The sequence below is a fragment of the Zootermopsis nevadensis genome, unplaced genomic scaffold (assembly GCF_977971745.1).
Source record: "Zootermopsis nevadensis isolate Lab colony 2312 unplaced genomic scaffold, Znev_1.0 Znev_ptg000030l, whole genome shotgun sequence".
Classification (NCBI taxonomy): Eukaryota; Metazoa; Arthropoda; class Insecta; order Blattodea; family Termopsidae; genus Zootermopsis; species Zootermopsis nevadensis.
In genome coordinates this window covers 21,423,518-21,450,833 of record NW_028259162.1, presented here as the reverse complement: position 1 = coordinate 21,450,833, position 27,316 = coordinate 21,423,518, and the positions used below count along the sequence as shown (strand labels likewise).

Below are 27,316 nucleotides of genomic sequence, written 5' to 3'. Positions count from 1 at the left end.
CTGTAGTATCTGACAAATAAAAAATCTGATCAATAGTTGACCTATTACGTCAAAACCCACACTGATAATCCCCAATAATTTTGTCTATGTATGGACTTAACCATCAGAGAAGGGTGTTGGATAAAATCTTGTATGACGTTGATAACAGTGATATGACTCAATAATTACTGCAGTCAGTTTTATCGTCCTTCTTGTAAATTGGTGTAATAAGACTCCTTTCACTGATTACGCAATTATTCCTCATTCCAAATAGAATTTAGGAGCTTATGGATCTCAGAATGTAATAATTCACATCCTGCTTGAATCAGTTCTGCCAGAATACGATCACTGCCTGACAATTTATACCTTTTTAACTTTGCAATAGCAATTTTAACCTTAAAAGGACTAGGCTCAGGTACTAATAGCTCAGGTGTATGTATTTCCACCTCCCTAACCCTATGAATACTCAATAGCTGAGAAAAGTAATTCATCCACTTGTTCAAAATATCACGGGAATCTGCAAGCAGATCACCATTTTCATCCTTTACCAAGTCACTTTTAGATTGATAATGCTTCTTACATTCATTTATATGAGCCGGGATAGCTCAGTCAGTATAGTGACTAGCTACGGGCTGGACGACCGGGGTTCGATCCCCGACGGGGGCAGAGGATTTTTCCTCTAGCCTCTGCGTCCAGACCGGCTCTGGGGCCCACCCAGCCTCCTCTACAATGGGTACCGGGGTCCTTTCCCGGGGGTAAAGCCGGCCGGGGCGTGATGCTGACCACTCACCCCCCATCTAGTGTCGAGGTCAAGGAAGAGAGGAGCTATACCTCCTCTCCCTCCGAGCGCCTACATGGCGTATAGTGGGACAAACTTTACTTTACTTTACATTCATTTATACCTCTGTAATGCAACTTTGACATTTATAGTCATGTTTGTTGGTGTGTGCGCATAACTAATTTTTCAATCCAGTAAATACTGTATTAAACATTCCTAAACTTGCACTAATTTAGCTTTCTAGAAAGTCAGAACTTGTTACAATCCAAAAGTACCATAATGGGACTGAAGAGACCATGCTTCATTTACATTAATTTGCGGTTTCGTGCAAGTCATGGTCAAAACTACCAAAAGTGGGTCAACAATAGAATTAAATTTGTATAGCTCAGGCTATCATTAATATGCTACAGCAGAATTGTTTCATCGTATGTACATTATCAAATTACAAACCAATGTATGGTTGATTTTTGCAAAGGTAACAATGGTTTTTCAAATAATTTCTTTGTATATATACCTTCAGCTGTTCTGGCTTCAATTTTGATACACCTGTTTTGCACCAGTGTTTTTCTCCACAATTAATAAAAATATTTGGGAAATAACGCTGCAGGCAATATGAAGCCAGAAAATTGAAGCAAATGCTTCTGTCATAATATCCAGCCACGATTGTTTGAGCGCATGTGTAATATTTATTTTTTAGGAGGACAATTAATTTCAACAACATGAAAACTTTTTTTATTGAAGGCTTTTACATACTTCACTGTTCAAATATAAAATAAATTAAATGACATCTGACATAAGGATTTAAAGGAATGCACATATTCCACTAGAAGATAAATCCAGGTAAAAGTAAAGCAGTCAGCTTCAATAGAGCTAGGGTGAAGGATAAGCTGAGTTACTTTTTTGGGGATCAATTAATTCCAGAGGCAAATAGCTTTAAGTACTTAGGAATACTTATTCGCAGTGATCTGAGCTGGGCAGATCATGTGAATTATACACTAATTAAAGCATGGAAGGCTCTCCATTTCGTAATGCGTATACTAAAAAAGGGAAATAACAATACGAAACGTTTAGCTTATACGTCGCTAGTGAGACCGATACTTGAATATGGAGCTGTGTGTTGGGACCCTTACAGGGAAGGACAGGTAAGAGCACTAAATCGGGTGCAGAAGAGAGCGGCTAAATTTGCTAATTTCACGAACGAATCTGGTTGGGAAACATTGGCACAGCGTAGATTGATAGCCCGAATGTGCGCCCTTTTCAAAGCATACACGGGGGGCCGGGCTTGGAAAATGATAGAGGATAGATTATTAAAGCCATGCTACCTGGGCAGGGACGATCATACTCGGAAAATTAGGACTAGGAAACAAAGAACGGATGTAGGCAAATATTCCTTTGTAAATAGGACCATAAGAAGCTGGAACCAATTACCTCCAGGCGTGCTAGAGTCTTTCCCCTGTAAATTAGGCACCTTTAGAAAGAGGGTCAGAAAAGTAGTTACAAGCTAAGGGTTATTAAGTTGGGAATAAATGGTGATAAGTGAAGTGAAGTGTCTTAGTCTCCAAGTGATGAAGGGCTGTAGTTCTTTGGGATAAAATTTTCATGTACTGAGAGCGGACTTTATATTCCACTCTTAAGTATTGTGATTAATTAGTGGATGTGTGTTTTTTTATTGTGTCAGATGTTTTATTTTGAGTGTGGTATGTTGTATTGTTGTGTCTCATTGTATTGTTGTGTGAGTGCATCAGTTCATGACGTTTGTAATACATTACAGTTATTGTCTTATGTCTAGGTGGTATTAAGTTCTTTTTTTTAAGTTAAGTACTTGAGGTTGGATGGTTTTGTAATTTATGAGTTGGTTGATTTTGAGTGGGATGTGTTGTTTTTGTTGTGTCCTTTTTTATTGTTTTGTTCTGTCTCTGTGTTGATGTATCTCATTGTATGTTGTGTCTTATGGTTTTTGTTGTGTCCTTTGTTTATTGTTTTGTTGTGTCTCATTGTGTTGATGTATCCCATTGTTTGTGTGTCATATTGTTTTTGTTGTGTCCTTTTGTTTATTGTTTTGTTCTGTCTCTGTGTTGATGTATCTCATTGTTTATTGTGTCTTATTGTTTTTGTTGTGTCCTTTGTTTATTGTTTTGTTGTGTCTCATTGTGTTGATGTATCCCATTGTTTGGGTGTCATATTGTTTTTGTTGTGTCCTTTTGTTTATTGTTTTGTTCTGTCTCTGTGTTGATGTATCTCATTGTTTATTGTGTCTTATTGTTTTTGTTGTGTCCTTTTGTTTATTGTTTTGTTCTGTCTCATTGTGTTGATGTATCTCATTGTTCTGTTCTGTCTCATTGTTTTGTATGTTATTGTAGGACACTGCCACCGGGTATAAACCCATTTGCAGTCAATAATAAATAATAATAATATCTTGCACATGGTAATGCGTAGTTTGATAACAGTTGATGTAATTTTTCTTAATAGATGTGAAAATAACAAAGATGACTTCACACAGACTTACAACACAAGTAAAATTGGAGTATCTTGGCCATGTGAGGAAACTAACTATCTGGTAATGTATAAACAGGATCTGGAAGAACCTTTACTATAAAACCCATGACATTTCACAACAGGATAATAATATATGAGAAACTTTTATTTGCTGTTGAATACCACCATTTACTGTGATATTATTAAAATTATTCAGATCCATCATAGTGAAGGCTTGTTCTGGAAACTGCATTCATTATTTTCTGCTGTCATTTCTTGTATCATTAAGCAGTACAGCAAAACTGAAAGACATCTTCATAAAGCAGAAATTTACTTTCTTAGCTTAACAAATGCACAAATGGTGAGCAACATGAAAAAGAGAGTGTAACGCTATCATTCACATACAGTGAAAATTTACACTTTTAACTGTTCTTAGAAAAACAAGCAAGGCAGATCCTGAAATTAGTATTTATAATTGAACTTCATTTTGAGTAAGTACTGGATATTCACCTGTGACACATCATATACGATGTACCTGAGACGATGGTTAAGGAAACTGCACAATTCTGATTAAGTTAAATAAACAAAGTAAACAGGAAAACTGGAAGAAACAATAATAGAGGGCAACTTATTTATTCAGGAACTCATTGCTTCTGATTAATTTAACAATAATTCAGAATCATGTTAGTCTTATGTACTTTACCTATATTCAGGGAGGTCTGTACAGGTTGAAAACAAATAAAAAGTAATCAATCTGCCTAATCTTAATACTGAAGGTGTCATGAGCATTTGAAGTTATCATTATTAGCGGAAATCAGCACAGAAAGCAACTTTCTGAACACTATTTTATAATTATTACTTAAGCAATTAGTTTTTACAATAACTGCTCAAAGTGGCCACCATCTTCTCCTATGTAAGTTCTTGCTCTCTTTTCATGAGCATTAGTTGTTCTATGAAGTGCGGCACCATCATTTCTGATTTGTGCAGTAGCAGCAATGTCACTGTTTGCAGTTTCATTTCATGAACAAGGTTCTTGATATTCCACCATAAGTAATAATAAAAAGGTGTAATTTGGTAACCCTGATGGCAAGATACATTTCCCACCCGTCATCGCTGCTGTCAATTGGATTAGCAGTACTTAAAGAGTCGATCACGTCAGCAACAACCCCGTCCTATTCCCAGTATTATTGTTCCACATGTTGGCAGTATCCTTCCCAGTCTTTTGCTGTCCCTTCTGCGGTTAAGCCCAGCAGCCGCTTCAAGGACGGATCCCTGTCATGTTCTCGCGAACGTAGTTTTTTACCTTAGACCATGCTAGTTCTATTGGGCTAAGGTCACACATATATGGTGGCAACCTAACTACAGTGTGACCATGGGCATTTAGCAACTGATCAATTTTGAAAATTTTTTCTTTTGGTTTCCTTGTGAGATTAGGTCATACAGTTGGCCTTTTCTCATAGCTGGATCGCAGGAAACTCTGTGCCGCTGTAACCACGAGATTATTTCAGATTTAACTGAATATTTTGATGGGGCTTTATCTGCTTGTACACTGTGGTATGGAGCGTCTGGATATACTACAACTGAACTGAACTGGGGGGCAAATTCTGTAACATTTTCTTTCTAACCCACTTTTCAAAATCTGTACTGTTCATCTGACCATAGTAGCCGCCACTTGCTGAGCAAGCTTTATATATCAGACCAGCACCTAGAAGGAAACCAGCACACGATCCACCGTGAATCATAATCAGTCTTTTTCCAGCATTTCCATCAGCGTATACCCCTTTAACTTCCATACTTTGCCAGTACTTTTTGAAAGTTGAATTGCTGTCTACCCAGCTTTCATCTACGTAGAATATTTGTCTTCCTTCACTGCGAAGTGTCTTAATATTCACTAAGTATCTTCCTCGCCAGTTTACTATGTCTGGCCTTTCAATCAAGATCTTGCGCTTACCGAGACATTTCTTCCACTTAAATCCCAAGTTATGCAAAATATTCCGTAGAGAATCAACACCCACGGAAAGTCGATTTTTTGTTTAATTACGGGCAGTGGCTTGGGGCAGCTCGGTACTTTCTTCTGTATTGCATAAAATTCTTGCACAGTCCGCCTTATCACTGACATGTCAAAGGAGTCGATGGTGACATTCCTATCAGTAGGTCTAGGCCGGTGTTTCCCTGGCATGTGTAAAGGTGACAGTGTGCCCTTCTCGTCTCTATCTTTTAACTCTCGCCTTACCTTCTTCATTAAAGCAGTAGATACACCGGTGTATCTGGCTGCTCTGTCTGTTGCATGGCTCAAGGGAAATTTTAGCTCTTTCCGTCTTGCTTCCTCATCACACAGCTTCACTAGGCTGGATATTATTTCCCGCGCTTCCCAGCGAACAGTTTTCCCCTGTTTACATACACTCGCCATCTTTAAATCACCTGCGATTGAATCTAGAATATTATCACAACACAGTACAGGTGCACTACATGCTACTCTTAACTGCTGTTTTCAGTCTGTGTGTAGTAGAGTAACTCTCTGGCGTGTCATACATCCCACCCTGCACTACACCAGAACCGCCTTCCCCCCACAGGGATTTTCTCCTGGCCGGTGGACTGTACTTGCTATCTTAGGTGAGTTTCCAGGATTCTGGAGTGGAATCACTTTGTTACTGATTTCAAGACACTACATCCAGTCAAAATGTTCCACTGAATACACAGGGATCTTCTTCACTGCCCCTCTAACAAGTGATATTTAAATTGCCTAAGAACACAATCAGAGTGAGTTTGTTCCCTCCCATAATAACAACAACCCATCATTTATGCCGCTTCTGGTCAAAAGGTCAAGATTAAGAGCAGAGGAAGCAAAAAGAGCACTTGGTGCGATCAGAACTGAAAAGACACCAGAAACTTACAGTCCTCAGCATAGCAAAATTTTTCTTGCTGTATGTCCACACTCTACGAGGCACATGGGTATGTTCATACTCCATGCAGCACACAGACACTGAACATATTGGCATATTCATACTCATGAAAGGATTAACATCACCAACTCAAAGTACAACATACTTTGCACAAACTTCCAGACAGCATTACGTGAAAGGATACTCATTGTACAACAGTGACACATCATTACGACGGACTGAAATTCCTTTACCAGCTGGGACTTCCACCCCATCATCTCGTAACACACTGGCTTTTGGATCTGGTTCAGTCATGCCCAATCCTTTGGTGCTATGTTTGTCTTTTGGCAATTTGTTTATGTAGTCAGCTCCTTTACGCTCATACCTATAACAGAAGAGCAACACCTAAAATCCACTACACTGTTACAGAACTCTTAAAAAAAATTAAAATTTCACAGTATGGTGTTTGCATCATAAGTATTTTTTTACCCTTTAAAGCCCATTGTTAACAACACGCACCACTTACTTCAACAATCAGTTAACTGAGCATTTTTCCCACTTCAATGTAACACCAGAGAATGGAACCGGTAACCTAACAGAAACAGGGAATCAAAAGTAGGATGGCTGATGAAATAACATATCAGAGGTGGCTTAACTAAGACTGAGTAAAACCAGAACAGGAAGAGTTTCACATGCCAAACTCATCAAGTTTTACATACACAATGACCCAAAAATTAGGTTATGGGGAAAGAATCATGCCTAAAGTCACGCTGCAGGCAGAACGGCACATCAATGGGATATTTAAAGGGGAAGAAACCAGCTGGCATTATGTTGTGTCTGTTCTTCAATGGAATAATTAAAGCGAGTCTAGTTAGCAAAGACAATGGGATGGTACTGACAGAATCCAAATGGTGCCAGACAACAGGATTCAAACCCTGACCAGTCAGTAGGCTGCACTGCATAACACCCACCAAATGCATCCATGAGTTTTGAATGATTCTAAGTTTGAAGAGTGATCATTTTATTAGACAGCAATATTGAGATTTAACCCAACAGGTGGTTTACTTTTGTATGTACTCGTAACCATTAACTAAATTCTTAGTATTAACACCAACAGAATGCGTGAAGTATGATGCAGCTACGTTTCCAGACAAGAAATAGAATCGAAGTGGCATAATGCCTGGCCTATGCAGTTCCAGTTCTGCAGCAGAAACTGAATGCAATGGGCGTATCTCCATGAACTCACCCTGAAAGACAAAAAATTAGCTGTTGTCTGCATTTGCTAGCACATACCAGAGTTTATTGAATCACACAGTTGCATCCAGGCAAATTACAAGAATACCACCCGTTAAATATTAATTTCCAACAGTTTATCACATCAGTGTGATGTGATATCCTTCAAATAGGTAAGTCCAGCAATGCCAACTACATTCATTAATCAAATGATCTGTGTAATGGAGACATGCTACACTTTCCCCGAGGTACAAACAGAATTTTTAAATAGGATTAGGATAAACTTTGACTTCAAAGAGATAATTATCACATAACTTTACTCAGTTATCCAACATAAAGACAGTCTTCAGTAACAGCTTCTACAAGGCGGGAATGAGGAAAACAATAAAAGAAATGTCACAACTGTTTTATCCCAGTCAAGAAGTAGCCTCGAATAGAAAGCAGAAGTGAAGCATTCAGTGAGTTTAAGGTGTAGAAAAATATTTATCACCATCTTCTGTTACTAACCCTTACTTTATGATTCTAGACAAGCCACATAGTGGCAACGTCTTAGGAAGAAGATAATCTACATATTTATCACTTCCAAAGCCTGCTTTATTAACAGGATTTCCAACACTCTGAAAACATTGGTATCATACTTACATATTTCCTAAAGCAACTTCACACAGGAGAAGCAACCCAACTGAATTGTTTGGAGAAGTGCAGCAGTAGTTGGCAGACTTGGACACCATGTCTGCAAAGTAGATCCCCTTACCAAACATATAACCTGTAACTGGTGCTTCTGGTGGAGCAATTCGCAAACCCTGAAACAAATGTACAATGTGTTCTACTCCTTACAAAGTCGAATGCCAAAGGCATGTCCGAAGAACCAACCATCGCCCGGGTGCGACTAGACAATCCTGATACAAACCTAGAATGTCCAAGGCTGAGTGGTATCACTAAATACCACTAAAATGATTCATACTTTCTTGCTTGGTTTAAATTCAGAATCAATAAAACTGCAATAGAGATTAACAGTGCATCAACACACTAAGTACCAGCAGATTCTTAATTTAAATTCCCAGTTTCCGGACATTTAATGTGACTTCTTGAAATGCTCTGCTCACTAGAAACATGTTTCTCTCTTCATGCCCTCAGAACTGCAGAAAAGTGTCCATGATACATATTAATGTTTCTAAGAGCAATATTTCTTAAAACACAAAGCCCTGTGAAATGTCACTTAAGACAACTCGGAAATGCACCCTTGCCTCCAGTAACAACTGAACTCCTAACATGGAAGCATGGAATCACAGGACATTCCAGTGCACTAATTATTTAAAAAACCAGTAATGTTTGGAAAAACAATTAATCTAAAGCTATCAATTCCTTTTTACTGCCCTTCACAGTAACAACATTTCACTGTAATGAACACAATCTCTCAGTTCACATAACTTTGTTTCCCAACATTTTACTGTATGTGATGTTACAAAAGATTTCTGCTTGATATAACAAAGTTCTTGTTATAGGCTGTACTCATTCTACCATGGTTACACTGTGGTCTGTTACTGCGAGTGAATGTTAAGATACCTCAAACGTTAACACTTCTTCAAATATTATTCACATGGTTATAAAATTTGAACACTCATACCTGAGACAAAATGCCTGCAAAGTTAGTTAGACGAGATCCATGCCACAGCAGCTTCCGGTTGTGTAACTTTTTGAAAGGTTTGTACCTTTTTTCTTCTCCACTGCGCTTAAGCTTGAACACCTGGAAAAAAAAAATCTGTCTATACAATGAAATACCAATACTCCAGCAAAATACAGCACTTCACAGAATGCTTGTTTTTATTTCTCATTTCACATGTAGGAAACATCATTATGGTACAAATGTACCACAAGTCTAATGTGTAATTAAGGCAAGAAAATTTACGTGTTATGGTCGTGTGAAAAGTAGGCATTGTGACTGTTGAAGTATTCAGTTCTCATGACCACTATTTTCATAAAAAAAGACAGACTAGTCATTCAACATACCTCCAAAATCTCCAGGTCATAATGAGTGTGTGTTGTTGCGTGAGTGTTCTTAACATACTGTTTTAGCAGCTCAAACTCATCAGTGTTTTTGTCCAGTACCTCGATGTCGGTATTGAGCTTAGCATAATGAGCATCTAGAGGGTGAACATCACCATCAGCATCAGACTTAGTTTTCAGCAAGTTGTATGCAATCTCTATTTCCATCAGGCTGTCCAACATCTCTATCTTTTGCTGCAACGTAATAAGTAACATTACTTTACCGCTACAAATCAGGTGTACGTATATGAAGCTTTAGGAGTCAGGATAGCTCAGTCACTATAGTGACTGGCTACGGGCTGGATGACCGGGGTTCGATCCCCGACAGGAGCAGAGGATTTTTCCTCTAGCCTCTGCGTCCATACCGGCTCTGGGGCCCACCCAGCCTCCTGTCCAATGGGTACCGGGATCCTTTCCTGGGGGTAAAGCACGGCCGGAGGCGTGATGCTGACCACTCACCCCCATCTGGTGCCGAGGTCAAGAAAGAGTAGGAGCTATACCTCCACTCCCCTCAAACAACCTACATGGCGTGTAGCGTGACAGATTTACTTTTTTATATATGAAGCTTTAACGGTGTTGAAATAATTGCAACTGTTTAAATTCCATATTCACATCCAACATGAATACGTGCAGAGAATGAAGAGATATACTTTAGAAAAACTATACTGGAGTTCTGAAGTTATACTGTAATAAAAGTAACTTCTGTACAACGTAAACATCTTATTAACACTTCTGTAGTTCTTTACAGGGTTAAATAAGTAATAACTATATATATATATATATATATATATATATATATATATATATATATATAAAAAAAAACTGCTCTTATATTTATGATTATGTAGTATTCCAACACGTGAGAAATATATTGGGTAATTTTTCTGGGAGTCAGGGAGCAGTCAAAAATTTTAAGACTGAAATTAATGGGAACTTCATTAATGATTTACCTTACAAACACTTTTCATTTAATGAATTGTAATAAATTGAGATATGTGTGTGTAACTGTCAAGTGACAGTGTATTCTTCTAGATTTTGGTGCTAGATGGAGGTGAGGAATCTGCTTCATACTCAAATCATATTATTCCCTGCATATCAACTAGACACTTGGCTGGCTGAGCCTTTAGAGCCAGTCTACACCCAGTGGCAAAGAGACTAATCCCTGCTCTTGTAAGGAATCAAATACCAGGAGGCTGGGCTGGGCCGGGCCGTCCCGTCCCAAGTCCACTGTATGGACTGGATTATTATACTTCAACTAAAACCTATCTATGGAGAACTTTACCACAAAATTCTTTACAAGATCGACATAAAGAGAAAGAAAAGCTGTCACAATTAAACAACCTTAATCATTTCCCCAGACTTTAGCACTGGTGGATTTTCCACACCAAAATCATGTGGGATGAGAGTGTAAAATCGGTTTGACGCATCAATGAAACGGCTATCAGATCCACCATTCTTGATTAATTCCTGCAGGTCAGTCAATACACTATATGCTTGCTGGATCTGCTTCTTGCTCAATTTCCCCAGAGGCATCTTCTCTAAGTCCAACTGCAATCACAACAAGCAATTCATATTCATTTAAACACAACACAAAGGTACGTACAGTAGCAATGTGTCCAAAGATCCATAAAGTATTGTTATGTTTCATGTACATAAGTGATTACCAAACTGTGTCCAAGAGCCAAGGGGCTCTACGAAGGTTCCCACAACTCTAGGAACCTTCTATAATCATGAATTCTAGTTATACAAAATTCTTAAGTGATACCATCTTAAAACTTTGCATACCGTGTAGTGTATTAGAATATAAAAATAAGCAAACAAAGAAACTGTTAACACTATAAATGACACTAGTGCCAAACGCGTTTCAACCTCAACAGGTCTTCATCAGTGGCAAATTAATTCATATACTCTCAAAAATTGTTTTAAACAGATTATGAAGCTAATAGTGAGTTCTTTAATAAACCATAATAAGTAACACCTCACTGGATGTTCGTTCCACTGGAGTTGGTGGATTATATCTACACTTAGCTATTAGTCCACTGGTTTGGTGGTCGTTGCTGCGTCGTCTGTGCTGTGAACTCCAACGAAGCGTGGGTGTTACTGTCAGTTTTTGAATGCGTAGGGTATATATAAGCTAGAATTCAGGGTGGCCAACTACTGTATATGAAATTTACTTTTTCCTGTTTAATGCTAGGTCAAATAATACGTTTGAATCATGAGTTCATTTTTTGTCTCTACCAATGTGACAAAAGCGTAGGCGTTTTAAGCCCAATACGGCTCCACAGAAGAACAGCTGAAAAACACTGACTTAAATACATTATTAAATAACTCTTGATGATTTGACACAAAGTTTGTCTCCCACTAACCTCAAATTCCAGCATAACCTGTTTCATCAAATTCACATCAAATACCAGTTGTACCAACTCTTGTATAAGTGGCAAAAGTTTACATGTGACACTGGAACTTCCTGCCTGCAGTAAGGTTTCATCATCTTCCTGCACAGAGTTAATTTTAATTAATGCATAATAAATTACATGAAGCTTATCTGTTTTGCACTTTTAATTCACTGACAAACACACACACACACATCTTTATTACATTCCATGGATCCATAAGTTAGTCAGATGACAACAGGATTTGGAATAAGTTGTAAGTGGTAAGTTATACTACCGATTTACATTACATGAAGACCAGGAAAGCTTAGTGAACATTACAAATTCATCAGCAAAGTAAAAGGAGTGCATAATTAAGTATCTCTTTAATCTACTTTAAACTGTGCCTTTTTATCCATAAGACTCGCGGGACTTGAAGGAAAACTGTCAAAAATTTTGATTCCCACATAAAGAGCAATCTTCTGAAAACATAAGAGGTTGGCAACTGGCCTGCGAAGCTGATTCTTATTCATTGTGTTGATACTGTGCACAGCAGCATTAATTTGGAAATATTGTTGGTTATTCACAATAAAATTCACTAATGAGAAAATGTATTTACATGGAACAGCTAACTAACTAGATGGCTAAGAAAACCCAAAGGTTCATCACCGAATTCACCAAAGCCCTCCACCGGACCGTCCCGGGCCAGTAAAATCCAGTCACTTTCAACTCCTATCTCCCATACATCCTGCTTGATATTATCCTCCCATCTACATCTGGGTCTCCCTAGCTGTCTCTTCCCTTCAGAATTACTGACCAATACCCGGTACACACCTCTTGCCACATCCATGCTCGTCACATTCCCCACCCATTTCATTCTTCTTGATTTAATCACCCTGACAACATTGGGAGAGGAGAACACATTTTTAAGCTCATCATTATGCAGTTTTGCATAATGTATGGAAGGTCTAGGATCTCTAATATCTTGAATAGATGTCTACATGGATTTCTATGTTGATATCAGCCATTAATCTGACAATTTTATTTTGTAAAGTAAATATTTTTTGCTGTTAGATGAATTACTCCCCATAATTATTCCAGACTTCATTACAAAGTAACAATAAGCAAAATAAACTTAACTTAACACTGTTCAGAATACAGAAATTTTAGTTAATCAGTACAATAAACAGAAGCTACATAGCAATCAGCAAGTATGCTGTTTTTTGTAATCTAAGTGAATGCTCCTTCATTCCACTCTACAGCTTGGCATATCATTTCAGTGCAGTGAATAATGAGCAGAATGTTGGCAGAACTATGCCTCTAGCCTGGCAGTTCCCTGGAGGGACTGAAGAAAACCACAAAACACTGGTCCATTATAATTTATATGTTATTTGTAGGGGAATGTCTTTTAGCAGAGTGTGTTTCTAAATTTTAAGGGTTGTATTATTCATATCAGAATCAAGATTGCAGCAATCTCATAACACTTAAATCTTACCTGAGTATAGTCTAAGTCGACAGGGTAGAAACGTCCAGGAACTTTCTGAAAATTGTTTCTATCGAACCACATGTTTCCCGTCTTTTCCTCGTACATGCTCTCAAAGATTTGAAGTGCATTTTTCAAGGTTTGAACTTCCTCTAACTTCTTGCCTCCGATTGTGGTGCCTATGCGGCCCCATGACCGGAATAACCAATACCTGCAACACAATAAGCATTTCAATAGCAACCACAAGAAAGACACCAACGTCAATAACTTCAAAGTTAGGTTCATTAAGTCAGACCATTATTATCCCTTAACACATCTGGCCCATGGTGCCTGTGATGGGTATTGTAAAATAAAAAAGTTCCATGCAGTTATAATTCTATCGAATGTCACTTGCATACAATGTAGAAAAATTTAACTACTTTACTCCAAGACCAGGTCAGAGATAAAGCCACTAATTGAGGACTGAGGTTAGGGCTACTGCACACCTCATGAGGCAGTGACAGAAGAGTACGTTTAACTCCAAGGTGAAGAGGATGCTACCATAAACACATGCAGCCCATTTTTACTAACAACAAAAACATAAGATGCAGCTCACTCACAGGACAATTAAGAACACAGGCTGTTGTAACATGATGCAATGGACATGTATGAAATAAATTAATGCAAATAAGAAATAAAACAATTAAACACAAACATTAACGCGCAATATTTAAAGTGACTAGGTTATGACCAAAACAATATAATGAATATAAATAAATAGAAATGTAACATTAAAATATACAAATTAGAGTAAGCAGAACTGACTGACCAAATATATACAGGGAATATCTACCCCAGAGTTGGGGTGAAATGTCAGACCACAAGAGAATTTAAAATACACAGACCAAGCGGAATTTCATCAATTGCAGTCTGGCCCAGTTCCACATTGATGGCCACTTCCAAGCCATAACAGAGAATGAAGTCCTTGTCTCATGCAGGACAACAGCAAGCAGTCTCCAGATGGACGGAAGAGGGGAGGAACGGAAGATTCTTGGTGGCAGGGTTGATAAGAAATGAGCCCAGATGACAGCTGTAGTGCAGCTTGATAACCTGAATTAGTTAAAAAGAGTTGAAACAACCGAGTTCTCAAGTGAAAGCTAGTAATAAGATACCTGTTTCCTGCATCACTTTCCAGCACCTGTAGTTTATAATAGGAATTCTTCCCATTTTGGATATCTGTTATACCAAGCACTGCATTGTAGATAACATCCTTCTTCCGATAGACATGGGCAACGTCATCCAGGCCTGAGTCAGGGTCAACTGCAATGCCTCCTTTCAATTTCAGCTTCACCTTAGATGGCATACTCTTTGTGAACATGCCTAAACAAACAACGCATTGCAATAAGAGAAACTGTAAGTTAAAATTAACAATTCAAAACAGTCAAAGCCCACATTCTCCACATTTAGAACATTTTACTGAATAAAAATTACTCATTTTTTGTTTAGAAATGATGATCAAATGTATATGGCTATTATTATTACTAAGAAACATTTTGCAAGAGGTAAAGTCAAACTTGTTTCCTTATTTTATATGTAATACTTTTACGAATTTTATAATTTTTTGGATATCCAGGCTTTATGCAGCAGAAGAACATGAGATTTCCTATTCCTCACTAGCGAAGTATGAACTCTTACGTTCCAACTGCAACTGATTACACACTGCTTGTAGGCAGTGGAACTCCAGTGATTCAGCATCACTGTAGCAAGAATGTAAGCCACTAATGACCCCAGTTCAAATGAAGATGGCCGTCTTCTGGGCTGCCGTACTGCCATGTAGTCTGGCAGATGTTTACCAACATTTCACAGGTCCTTGCCATCTCCATCAAAGGGCATCTTGATGATGGAGGCAGCCTATATGTATGAAACAATGGTAAACTTCTACCAGACTACATGGCACTATGACCCAGAACACAGCCATCTTTGACTTAACATCTCATTGAAGACTTTCATCACGATGAATGTCAGCAACAAACACCATCATTCCATTAAACTCATGATTTCATGGTCTGCCTAGTATGCTTACATCCATACCACAAATGTTTCTAGTTAATATCTCCAGCAACAGTCTCATAAACCATCACAGTAAGAAAGAAGACTTGATTTCTCTGGTAAATGCGCAGACTCCAAGCAAGAATTTTGGCCAACACAGAAGACTTCAATAAAAGCATGCTCCCTGAGCCTGTTTGTTGTAAACATAGAATATTATACATTCATAAAGTTTCAATTTTAGTAAAAAAAGTGTTGAGAAAATCTTCACCAGATTCAGCCAGTCTCAGGCCCAAACTGCATCCCTGAAGCACCAAACACCTAGTACAGTAACTAGATGCATGAAGATGATATAAATTTCTCAGCTATTTTATACAGGATGTAAGTCCTTTACTTATTTTTAACTTATACATAAAACACAATGCAGATGTTTAGTCTACAGACTGGAGGCCAATCGAGATGCATGCATCTTAATTTCCAGTAATATCAATATGACACTTGCGAAGTCACATGGTGAGACAATGATGCCATCACCCAGCACTGAAAGTCGTGTAAAGAACACCCATGAGTCATCTACATACCCATTTCTTGTTAGGACTTTCTTTAAAATAAACTCAATTACAGTGAAACCTCGATGCATCGTTTTCGGCGGGGGTGGGAAATAAAAACGATGAATGCGGGAAAACGATAGATGCGGGAAAGCATTAAAAATTAAAAAAAAAAACAATGTTTCTCTTTCAAAGTTACTTCTTTTTACCAAAAAAGTCTTTAATGGACAACTGGTTTGTCGAAACTTTACGTTTTAGACCAAACAGAGCACTTTCCACGTTCAAAATGTTTTCCTCGTCACGTTCACTAATATTAAGCGCATAAAAGAACGACTTCACTTTCGCCAATGCAGCGTGTGCTTCGGAAAAACTCGGCAAAGCTTCGGGCTCGCATTCGTCGTCTTCCTCTTCCTCACCACTCCAACTCCCTTTGCGGACAATAACAGGAAGAATGGAAATACTATTACTGCCGAACTCAACGAAACGTAGCTGTAGAAGACCCTGAACCGCTGGAAACGAGATGAACCAGAAGAATGAAATGTGCCGCCAGCCTTTCCTTTGTACTTATAATAAAAGCATTTGTGAAGAAATTCACACTGCACATGCCATCTGGCATCGCTGGAACGAAATATGAGTGCACCCTAATTAAAATCGTAAAATTTCTGACAATGAGCACTGCCATTCACTCCAACTATCACCCCTGCACCGCTGACCCTCATTCCAAAAGAATGTGCTGGTTGGGCGACATAACAGGTTACCGCTACTGTGTATTCCAAAAACATTATGCGTCTTTCGGTATTAATTTATCTCTAAACCCAGCATTTTAAATTCTCAGAAACGATCATTGCGGGAAAATTGTGGGCCGGGACTAAGATTTTTGAACGATCGATGCGATAAAACGATAGTTCGACGAACGATAGAAGCGGGAAAATGTAACATTATTTTATATGGGTTGTATTCGGGACCGAACAAAACGGACGATGCATCCGGGAAAACGATAGTTCCGGGAACGATGGATAGAGGTTTCACTGTAATTACTTAAGATAGAACTTACTTCCACTTTTTGATTTCTTGGTGCTGTCCACTGTATCCACTGCTATCCTTTTACAGGGCTGAAAACAATATTTATCGACATAATTTACGAGATATGAATAACGGTGAAAATTTAGATTGTGGGTTATATGACCCAAGAGTCATGCAGGTGGTTAGCAGTATTTCATAGGAATCTGCAAAGTCCATCTTCAGGGCAGAACATAATACAGCCAGGATGTAGGTAGGCTAAAGAAGAAAGGTTGTCAAACATGTTCAAGAGAATCGATCAGAGCAATTGATCAAGGAAAGGAGAGAGAACCCTATCTGGGCCCAGAAAAAGACAAGGTCCTTCATAGGGTGTTCCTATGACTGGCCATTCATATACAGTACCAAAGCAGGATGATCAACTACAGCTATAAGATGTCATCTATTTTACTTACATATCACACATTTGCAGAAAAAAAAAGCTGGCACAATAAATGTATGAGAACTGAACCAATGTATCCCTATTATAAAATACTTACATCTGAACCCCATGAAGAAATATTCTTTTTGGAAATCAAATCCATAACATCACCATCCTTTGCTTCGTCTACAAAGTCTTCAGGTAACACCTGTACATCACAGCATTTAACCTCTTCCATTTTCTTGTTCATCTTCTCCACTTCACCTGAAAAATGCAAACCCCAGTACCGTAACACAAATGAATAACAAACACAATCATATTGCCTTAATTGAGTACAGCAGCTAAAACAAATTCCATTGCATATGCTCTTTTCTTAGAAGCTGAACTATTCAGATCATCAAGAAATTCTGTGCTTTTTAACCCACTGATTACCAGATGCAGAAGATTGAACACATGCAAAAACTGGCATCAAATTTTTACTAATTTTTAAATTTCTGTTTGGATTGTGTTTCTTGCATTTTAACTGTTCAGGAAGGGAATAGCTGTTGATCCCATTGTTCATGGTACATAATGATGGACATGCAGGAAGATTTATTTAATCAACATTAGTACATATGTACCCTTTTACCACAAATATAATCAATCCTGTACCACACTTTGTACTCAGCACTGGTAATACTACCAATTTATTCTACCTGCAAAGAATCCAGAGTTATTATTATGAATGCAAAGTTTAAAAATTCATCAAAAGATTGTCTGCAGTATCATCACCAATATTTCACTGGTAAACGGCCCCAAGTTTATAGATTTGCTGATAAAGACTAAAAATCTGTCACAGCACTGTGGTGTGGCACCAATATAAATCAAATGCTGAGTTGTCTGCATCGATGGTCAAGTTTGGTTTTCTCTCTTTCAATGTCTACGGTCTATACTATTTCTACTCATGCTATAATGACCTGAGAAATCACACTTTTCCTGGTTTAAAAATAGACCATGTTCTGCATGGAAGTTACGACCAGCATTTCGTTCACTCTGCTGTCCAAGCGATGCAATACGGATAACCCAGGGTTGTGTATAAGTAAGCTATTTTCTTCAAATTGTGCCACTTTCTGTGACAGTACTCATGAATGATTCAGACTCAGATGCAAATAAAACTGAAGACTCCTGAAGTATCACATAGACTAATAGCAGCAACAGTGATGGAAGGCAAGACTATTTGTCTTCAACCTCTTTTTTATTTCTCTAGTTATCAATCCTAGGATTGGTTGGCAGCCCCATTACGGGGCTGTTTCTTGTGAAGGTACCACTGTGGTTTTACATTGCCTTCCGTGGCCAGTCTTTATCCATCAGACTGGAAGAGAAAGGACTCAGACAAACATCCATGCTTTGAGTTGGATTCAAACCCATGGTCCCAGTGGCCAGGCGCACGAGGTCCATGCCTCAGACCACGTGGCCACAGGGAAAACCCATCAAGCAACTTATACAGAATTCAATTAAATAAATCCAAAACTACACTTACCAACGAAAAAGAAAGACACTGTTGTAAAATTCTTAGACATAAGACTTATTAGAAATCCCAATAATGTACAATATAAAACACACAGAAAACCTACAACTACAGACAACATTATCCACATTAGCTACAAAACGATTCTGTGGCAACAGAAAAGTTTGAGTTAAAGCTGGTGATGTTTTAGGTGAAAGACAATTTATTCCAAGTTCTGGTTCTGTAACATTACCTAGTACTGCATACCATAAAGAGTCTTATGCCACTCAAAATGTGGTATGAAAGTTCACACAGCCTCGACAAATTTACCTGTGGTTGAAATAACAGCTGCAAGTTTGTCATGGATGTTTGTTACAACTTTCCCACCGAGCTTTTTAATTTCCTTCTTCAGCTCATCCCTTGGTCTTGTGGTTTTTCCCAATATTACAAACTCCATGTTCTTCAGGGGAGGTCCAGCCCTTTCTACTTTAGGTCTATATAAAAAAAGAGAGAGTTTCTGGAACATTTTGATCTTGCCATATACATTAAGAATGCAACAGATGGAAGTAAATTACTTAGAGCTTTTGTGGAAGGATAAAATGTGTGGTGGATGGAATAACATGCATGACACATATACCATCAAAATATTTTATATAACGACATTAACTTATCGAAGTGCAGGAAAAGGAGCCATGTTTCGCATACAATATAAATGAAGCCCACTTTAGAATTTGCCACTAGCTTGACAACACTATTTCAAGGAAAGATACAAGCATAAAACATTCACATCATTAAACAATGAAACTTTTATCTGAAAAATATTTTAATGCACACTAAACCATCGTCCTATGTGGCAGATACATCCCTCAAAAACACTGTGTTTGGTGAAACGGCAACAGATGAACTTAACACTGCATGAGATTAATGGGGATATGGAAACATGGCTAAGGAAAGACAAAATAAATAAACAATTATTTCTGAACAAACTAATATAATAAAGTATCATCGGAATGTGAAGCATTAAAGTAAAATATCAATGGAAAGTTAGACTTTGAAACAAAATAGCAACAGAAAGTAAGGTCAACTGCTGCTGCGCTCATACCACTGCACCAACTAACTTAGAATGTTTACTTTCTCATCTGGTGTCATCATGGTACAACTTTTCTTTACTTCATTATTACTCATACATTTATGTTTTGATTCCATAATGTTGTCGAAGAGCAATACCATAAACAGTAAAATAAGGGAACAATACAATACAAGTTACCATGACAGCGAAAGCGAGTCTGAGACTAAAGGTTACATGCAGTTTGTCAGATGAAGACAGGGTAAAAGACATGAGGAAATCTCATGATGATGAAACTTCCAAGGCGATTTAAACAAGGTTTGCTTACTTTGAATTGGATGTTCCACTAATTGTGGGTGCAGCTGATGGTGTATGAAGCTGGACAATTCTCTTCCTTGCAACATATTTGTACTTCTGCCTGTAAAGTTAAGAAACCAATGTTTATCTGCTGTGAACAGGTATAAAATGTAGTAAATAAAATGTATTCAGTCATAATGCAAAACAATTTTCAGTTTCAAAAAGATAACTCAATCTGCCCGACTTGCAACAAGGTATGGGGGAGTTCTGGTAATTTGCTCGCAATGTCCTGTACTTACAGAATACTTTAACTATTTACCAAGTGCTCTGGCCTCCTTGTTGCCATGCTGTAATACAGTTTTGTTCAAATACTGTACAGTAAGGCAAAAATGTAATAACTCCTACACACACACATAAACAGAGATGAATGCCAGTGACACACATATCCTTTGTGGAAAGTGGTCCATCAAAACTTGCCCCAAAAATCCAGCCTCCTCTAAGCAAGATTTTATAACCCACTGTCCTAGAATCAGCCAATATAAAAAGTCATTGTTTAATTCCAGATCTAGGTTCAGTATATGGCAATGTAGGACACGTTTAGAATCCTTTTTATATTTGTATGCACTATACATGTTACATTAACTCCTTCATGGCGTGGCTGAACTTTCTCGCTATAACAGAAGTTCTTATTGTAAGCCGTTCTTATAATGTTGTGGTTACATGTACAAAGCAAAGTTCAGGAGATGGTTATAAATAATGTGGAATAAAATGGAAATCACTGTTCCACTGATTTTATAAATCTCAATCTAACATTTAAAACTACATTCTGTATTCACAAATTTTACACTTCACAACTTTCAGACACAAACTTTCCTAAAAAGTTAAATCAAGTGAATCAATACAGCAGACGTATTGTATAGTGCACAATCATCAGGTTACTTACAAGAAAACATGGTCTGATGGGAATTCAGGGGGTATTTTGAAGGGCTTTCTCTTTGGTTCTAGTGTTTTATTCTGACACTTGGTCCACTCAGTCAGATCTCCCAGGCACTGATAGCCCACACCTGAACGGAACACAAACTGCCCACCTTTGCACTCCTCACAGCGTTCAAGAGAACCGAATGTCATGATGTCAGCCAGATGATCCAATATCTGCAAACCAAGAAAAACAGAAGCCTCATAAATGAAGCCTTAAGAAATCATCAGGTCAGGCTCGAGATTCAAATGTCATTCATTTTAAAACTTTGGTTCAGTTTCCTATTTATTGTTCACTTCAAAGCCATACATGAAATATGATAATATTACAAATAATCAATGTGCAGATCTTTGTGACAAACATTCAATGCCAGGTGTTTAAATACCAGTTTGATCTGGCACACAGAGCAGAGTTAAATTGGCACATGCAAGCATAAACACATACAACAGAGAGAGAAACTGAAAAACAAGGTTTATTGAATGTACCGTACAGAAAACACCACAAATGGGCAGATAAAAGGAAATTACAAATGACTGAAATTATGGGATCAGCTACAAGATCACACCAGTTCTGGTTTTGGACTCTGAAAATTTTAAGCCCTTTACTTTGTGAAAAGAGCTTACAACGTGCAAGTGTCTACACACATTCCTCTTCACAAAATAAAAGTAATAAAATGGCAAACAGACCTTATCACTTCCAACTGGTACATCCTGGTCATTGTACTCTAGCAGCCATTGCAAATTCTTCTTCTTAATGTCCTTTTTCAGATGATCTCGGTATTTGTATATCTGTTCATTCTGTGCCCTTATTTTAGAATCGTCACTGCTGACTTTCATTTTCTTAGATGGGCTCGGTCCGTCATCAACAGCATCAGCGTTTTCTTTCCTTCAACAGTGCAAGACACACGTCTATAAACAAGTACATCCTCTAACCTAACACCGCAAAATTGAAAGCTCCACATTCAAACACTGCAGTTAAAAACATAAATACAACAGAATAAAATAAAATAAAAATACCACAGATCGTACTTTCAAATCATAGAAAAACCAAACCATGAAATCTACCATACTATTTTAACAACCTGAAACACCAAGTGTCACTTTAAATTCAAATTACTTCGTCGAGTGAATATCATTCAGAAGTAATGGGATGCCAGAGTATAGAAAAAAAAAAAGTCATATATTGTGAATATATTGGCGAGACTCCAGTGTATTGCAAAGTGTTAAAGAAGTATATGATCTGGAGCTTTCATGGTGGATTTTTCACCTTTCAAACACCGGACACAGATGGTAGCCCAAGAATTTATTATGGTAAAGTCAAATTATAAATTCAGTTCCAAGGTTGAAATTCAATACACCGATGTTCCACAACCTTTTTCACTTCTTACAAAGACATGCAACAGCACACCACAAAAATTTGTCTCAAAAACAGGCGTGCAAAACTGTACATGGCATAAATATGTATCTACATGTAACAACTCAATCATATAAAAACAAAACATAACACACATTGAATAAAACAATCGACGATGAACTTGTATGTGTGCATTATGAATCTTAATTAGAAAAGATAAGATGTTGTCTTTTTCTAACTATAACATTTGAATATACAATTTATTATAAAAATCCAATGCACACTTGAAACCTGGGGCAGCAGAGCGGTTGCAGAACACACAACAGTATTCAAAAAGAACCGACATACTGAGTTGTAACGTTTGCATCAATTATAATGTTTAATTATGATACAATGTATTTATAAGTATGAATAAAGGCAGCTCATGAGGAATAACAATATTACACCAGGGAATATTGATGCAGAATACAACTGTAGGAAATTTACAGTAACCATTGTAGGAAGTCTCTTATAAATACCAAATTATACCAAACAGTTATTCAAAGTTGTCACAATTGAAATTGAACAATTAACAGTGGTTATGATTTTTGATTCAACCATGAATAGCAACAAACTATTTTAGGAAAAATTAAATAGAAAACAGACACAGTGATACCAAACATTACAATGTGATCAGCACTGATGCTTCGTATTTGGAATTTCCAACCAACCTGTCAATGAAAACTGTATAATACGGAGCTGATAAACACTATTAAACAGAGAAACAACTGAAACAAATGCTCTTAGAAACATGGAAATGTGGTATCCACCAACTGTATTGTCTCCCTACCTACCAGCCTCCACACATGGTATATAGACCAGGTACATGGGGTGTAAACCCCCTCTTTTTTTCAGAGTACAACACAATTTAATTGGCTGCCATCACTGAAGGGTTATATTCTATTTGCGATACACCACTTACTTTTCAACTTTAGGCAATTTGTTTTTCACCAATTGCTGATCTTCTTTCGTTAAGCTCTTGATACCAGGAAGACAATCCCCAGATTCCCAAAATTCCAGTTCATCGCGCAGTTTCGCAAAGCATTCGACGTGGTGCCACCGCTCCTGACCACCATACATTTTTGCATTCTCACTTTCAAAGTCCTTCTTTGAAATTCGTACTTCGTCCTAAAGAAAAAAGCAGATTGATGAAAGGCTTTTTCATAACTTGTGTCCTATAAAAATGGAATCTTCACAAAGTCGTATGACAACATAATAATATTTATAAGTTGAGAGAAATAGTTGATTTTGACAGCCCACCTTCATGATCTTCTCTTCACAGCCTCTGCATGTGGATCTGCTTGACTTCGCATACTCAACAGTGAAATCCTTCAGTGCAACACTATTTCCTGTAGCTGCACCTCGTTTCTTGCCCTTTGACTTAGGTTTATCCTTTCCACCAGCACCTCCAGCTGCTGCTGCCGCTCCTCCATCTAAGGAGGCAGTTTATAACATGAATGTTAAATTTAAATATAAGAGGCACACACAATAAAGGATAAATTAAACTCTTGTACATTTTTCAACTTCTTCATACTTTGAGATTTACCTTCCCCATGTGAGATTAAAGTGTCATATGTTAAAAAATGAAACTCAAGACAGTAAAACGTTTCAAAGATTTAAGACATGTTATGTCCACAAGACACTGAATAGTGTAGACCCAAGTCATTTGCTGGTTTGCTCATAAAATTTTTCTCATTATTGTGGAAATATTTGTGCACTGTGGTGTAGGTCCTCAACTCTCCGGTTATTCTTGTGCAGGCACACGAAGTAATATACAACAGCCTGCCTGTGCCAGAGGCTATGTACACATCATGCCACAGCGAGTGTACTTCGACTACTTTTCACAATTTTTTATAACTGTATGATGCTGCTGTGCTAATAATTAATAAACATCAAAATATTAGTTTTGGTGTTTATCAGGAAGCAATCAGTGTAGTTGTCAGCATGATCAAACACAACAGCAACAAATATGACACTTAATATGTATAATTATTATACATTTTAAGTATCATATTTTGTGTCTTTGGTACAACTTTTGTGGACTCAATCAGTTCTTTAAAGAAAACTGATCTCTGTATAACTGCTTCAATTAAATTAACAGAAATTATGTTGGTCTTTTGGGTTGTAATGCAATGAGGACTTTTAGGTAGATACCAACCTTTCATAGGAACATGCCACCTCCATCATCAGCCCACATGCCATTTCAACCAAACACTGATATCTTCTCTGCTGGGAGAACCTCAAATCTCATACAACAGAAACTTGACAATTTGGATTTCCCAGTTCACAATAAACTCAAATGCATCCTCAAATAACTTCAGTCTACTTATCTACTGAAAATAACAGAAACTCAATTTCCATCTCTGAATAAACACCTATCTACTTTAAGGCAACTTATATAGTTGATACAGCATTAATCTCCTACCTACCTATTTTTGCTTTTATCTTCTCCTGATCCTCCCATCTTAGGGACTCAAAATGAGAAATATCACCTACTGATTTTGGCCGCTGACGTCCAAAGAAGCACATATAGTGGTACCAGTGAGGTGTTTTTCCATCAAACATCGGTGACTATAAAAGAATTTATTAAAAAAAGAATGCCTTATATCAAACAAATCATTAATTATTATTTATGTATGATGGTTATGAGTATCAGCAGCCATCAATAATACCCACAAAACATTCTATTACATTTAATACAATCATTCAAACACACAGTGAATATACCTGACAAACATGTCAGTTAAGTGTAACCCAATACTTGCAATTACGCTCTGAAGACTGCCAATTTAATGTACATACAGATACATGTGCGCCATGCTCCCTATTTCAAATAAAACTTAACAGAGGAGATATCGCACCAACACGTATGTATACACTTCTTCAAAATATACGTCTGACTAGCTCATAAATACATGATTATATCCCCTCCCTCTAGAAGTGTTTAAAATTGGGCTTCAGTTTTCCTTTGAGTTCTACAGAGCCCTCAGTCCTTTAACTACATATGCCTCTTTGTACAACATAATTATGCAAGCAAGAAAATGCATCATACAGCATGATGAATGTTATTCCATCTGTGTAATCATGCCAATTTGCCAGACACATTCAATAACTGACATCATCAGTCACACATATGCATACATCTTTATTATATTCCATGGATGCATGAGTTAGTCAGATGACATTAAGAAGTGAAATAAGTCATAATAATATAAAACATAAAAACAAGTACAATCCATAGTATTAAAAAGCTTTTGTTTCTACATGAATTGCACATATTTCCAAATCCTGTTATTTACAGTGATGGGATATATGTATTTTATTTAAACATTTATTTTCCTTAACTACTATTTGTACGTTATATGTTTATGGATCAATTATACGACACCTCTAAGTAAAGTCTTAAATGTGGCGGAAGCCAGTTATATTGTAAATTCCTACCTGAACCATAACGGCCAAACGCAGTGAATTCTTTTCAATAGAAGATTTACATCCTTTACATGTTGCACGGCCGCTTTTGGCGTATTCTGCTATATATGGCGAGTCGTCTGACATTATTCACCGATATTTTGAAAATGAAGCACAAACCGGCGCGTAATAAATTACATACATACATACATACACTCTTACTAAGCCTACACATGTAGAACAGCTATGATGCCAACCAAACGACCTTAGCATTGGCGGGTCCACAGAGTAGCAGCCAATCTGTGTAACCAACATAACACCAACACTAGGATAGAAATATGATTTAAGGTTAAAAACGGCGGTTAGTACGACAAAGAAGGCTGGCTATCTTCTGATTATACCGCCTGGTAGAAGTTTTCGAAGGTACTTGATACCTCTGAAATCAGAGTAATGAAGGTGAAAGTTTATCACTTGGAACCACAGGAAGACAAGAGAGAAAGATCTAACTCTACAGAATGGATGCAATAACAAACCGAAGCTGACCAATGCAAATCATGAACGTAGATAATAAACAACTCGTTCGCAATCTATGCTTTCCACCACAAGATTTTTTCTTTCTTGGCGCTGCAGTTCAAAGTTGAACCCTGGCCTCTTCAAATTTTCGCCTCCGTCCTAGGATTAGCTTCAAGCTTCGAGATCTATTTGGACATTGGTATTGTTAAACAATCCGCCATATTGATTTTGACGTGACTATTTCTTTCTTGCTTACCGATACAATATTATATTATTTGTTTCTTAATTGATGTAATATTTTGTTTAACTTGTTTTTCTCAAAAATAGATAGTTAGGTGCTAACCTTTCTGTGTTTTAAAGTCACCCATGACTATTGTGACCTCACGATTTGGAATAGCAGATGTTGGTAACAAATCTTCTGCACTTGATGTTGGCGCATAGACTTGAAATATATTTATGATAGCCGGCTTTGCCTTAATTTTAAGAGCAATTATTCGGTCGTTCACTGGGTTGTAGCCTTTGACATATTTATTTAACATTTTAGTAATCTCATTATGGACTCCGTTGCGGCTGATTTCAGCGCTGTCTGAGAAATAAACCCAGTGATTATCAGATTGAAAATGACCATTATTCCTCCAGTGCGTCTCACTTAAACCAGCAATCGATATGCTGTATCTAACCAATTCACGTAAGACTGTGTAGAGCTTTCCGGGAGCCATTAGTCCTCTGAAATTCCAGGTTGAGATTTTATGGGTTCTTCTTCTTCCTCCAGGAATCCATTTCGCATGTGCTGCCCGGTTGCCTACACGCATTTATAAAAGGGAAATTTCCTCTTGTTATTCATGGGAAGGCTACTATTATGAATATTATGTTAAAGCTATAATATATGCACAAAATAATGCTTAAAATCCTTGTTTCA

The 27,316-nt window shown here is 37.5% G+C and overlaps 1 protein-coding gene across 2 annotated transcripts; it reads right to left on the bottom strand.

Annotated features, from left to right (window-relative positions):
* Window positions 1-1,466: 1,466 nt before the first annotated feature.
* LOC110840957 (poly [ADP-ribose] polymerase 1) lies at window positions 1,467-26,134 on the bottom strand. Of its 2 annotated transcripts, XM_087358323.1 has the most exons (19): window positions 25,918-26,134; window positions 24,906-25,047; window positions 23,737-23,909; window positions 23,399-23,604; window positions 21,771-21,969; window positions 21,052-21,260; window positions 20,140-20,229; window positions 19,076-19,239; window positions 17,378-17,523; window positions 16,876-16,933; window positions 14,400-14,607; window positions 13,261-13,459; window positions 11,760-11,888; window positions 10,735-10,941; window positions 9,358-9,588; window positions 8,975-9,094; window positions 7,990-8,150; window positions 6,320-6,499; window positions 1,467-3,767 (listed from the first exon to the last, which is right to left on the bottom strand). In XM_087358323.1, exons 1-19 carry the CDS (start codon window positions 26,029-26,031, stop codon window positions 3,695-3,697), a joined length of 3,009 nt encoding a protein of 1,002 aa, XP_087214449.1. In that variant the 5' UTR covers window positions 26,032-26,134; the 3' UTR covers window positions 1,467-3,694. The 2 variants fall into 2 exon arrangements, with proteins under 2 accessions (XP_087214449.1, XP_087214450.1); XM_087358324.1 differs by lacking the exons at window positions 14,400-14,607; window positions 16,876-16,933; window positions 17,378-17,523; window positions 19,076-19,239 and having other exon boundaries at window positions 25,918-26,133.
* Window positions 26,135-27,316: the final 1,182 nt, after the last annotated feature.

What these genes read in the sequence shown, in the direction of transcription:
- LOC110840957 (XM_087358323.1), bottom strand. Translation starts at nt 26,031, where the DNA reads ATGTCAGACGACTCGCCATATATAGCAGAATACGCCAAAAGCGGCCGT. An exon ending in GTTTGGCCGTTATGGTTCAG is followed by an intron (nt 25,048 to 25,917) that starts GTAGGAATTTAC and finishes ATTCTTTTATAG; the next exon opens with TCACCGATGTTTGATGGAAA. An exon ending in GAAGTTGCTTTAGGAAATAT is followed by an intron (nt 6,500 to 7,989) that starts GTAAGTATGATA and finishes CTTCTGTTATAG; the next exon opens with GTATGAGCGTAAAGGAGCTG.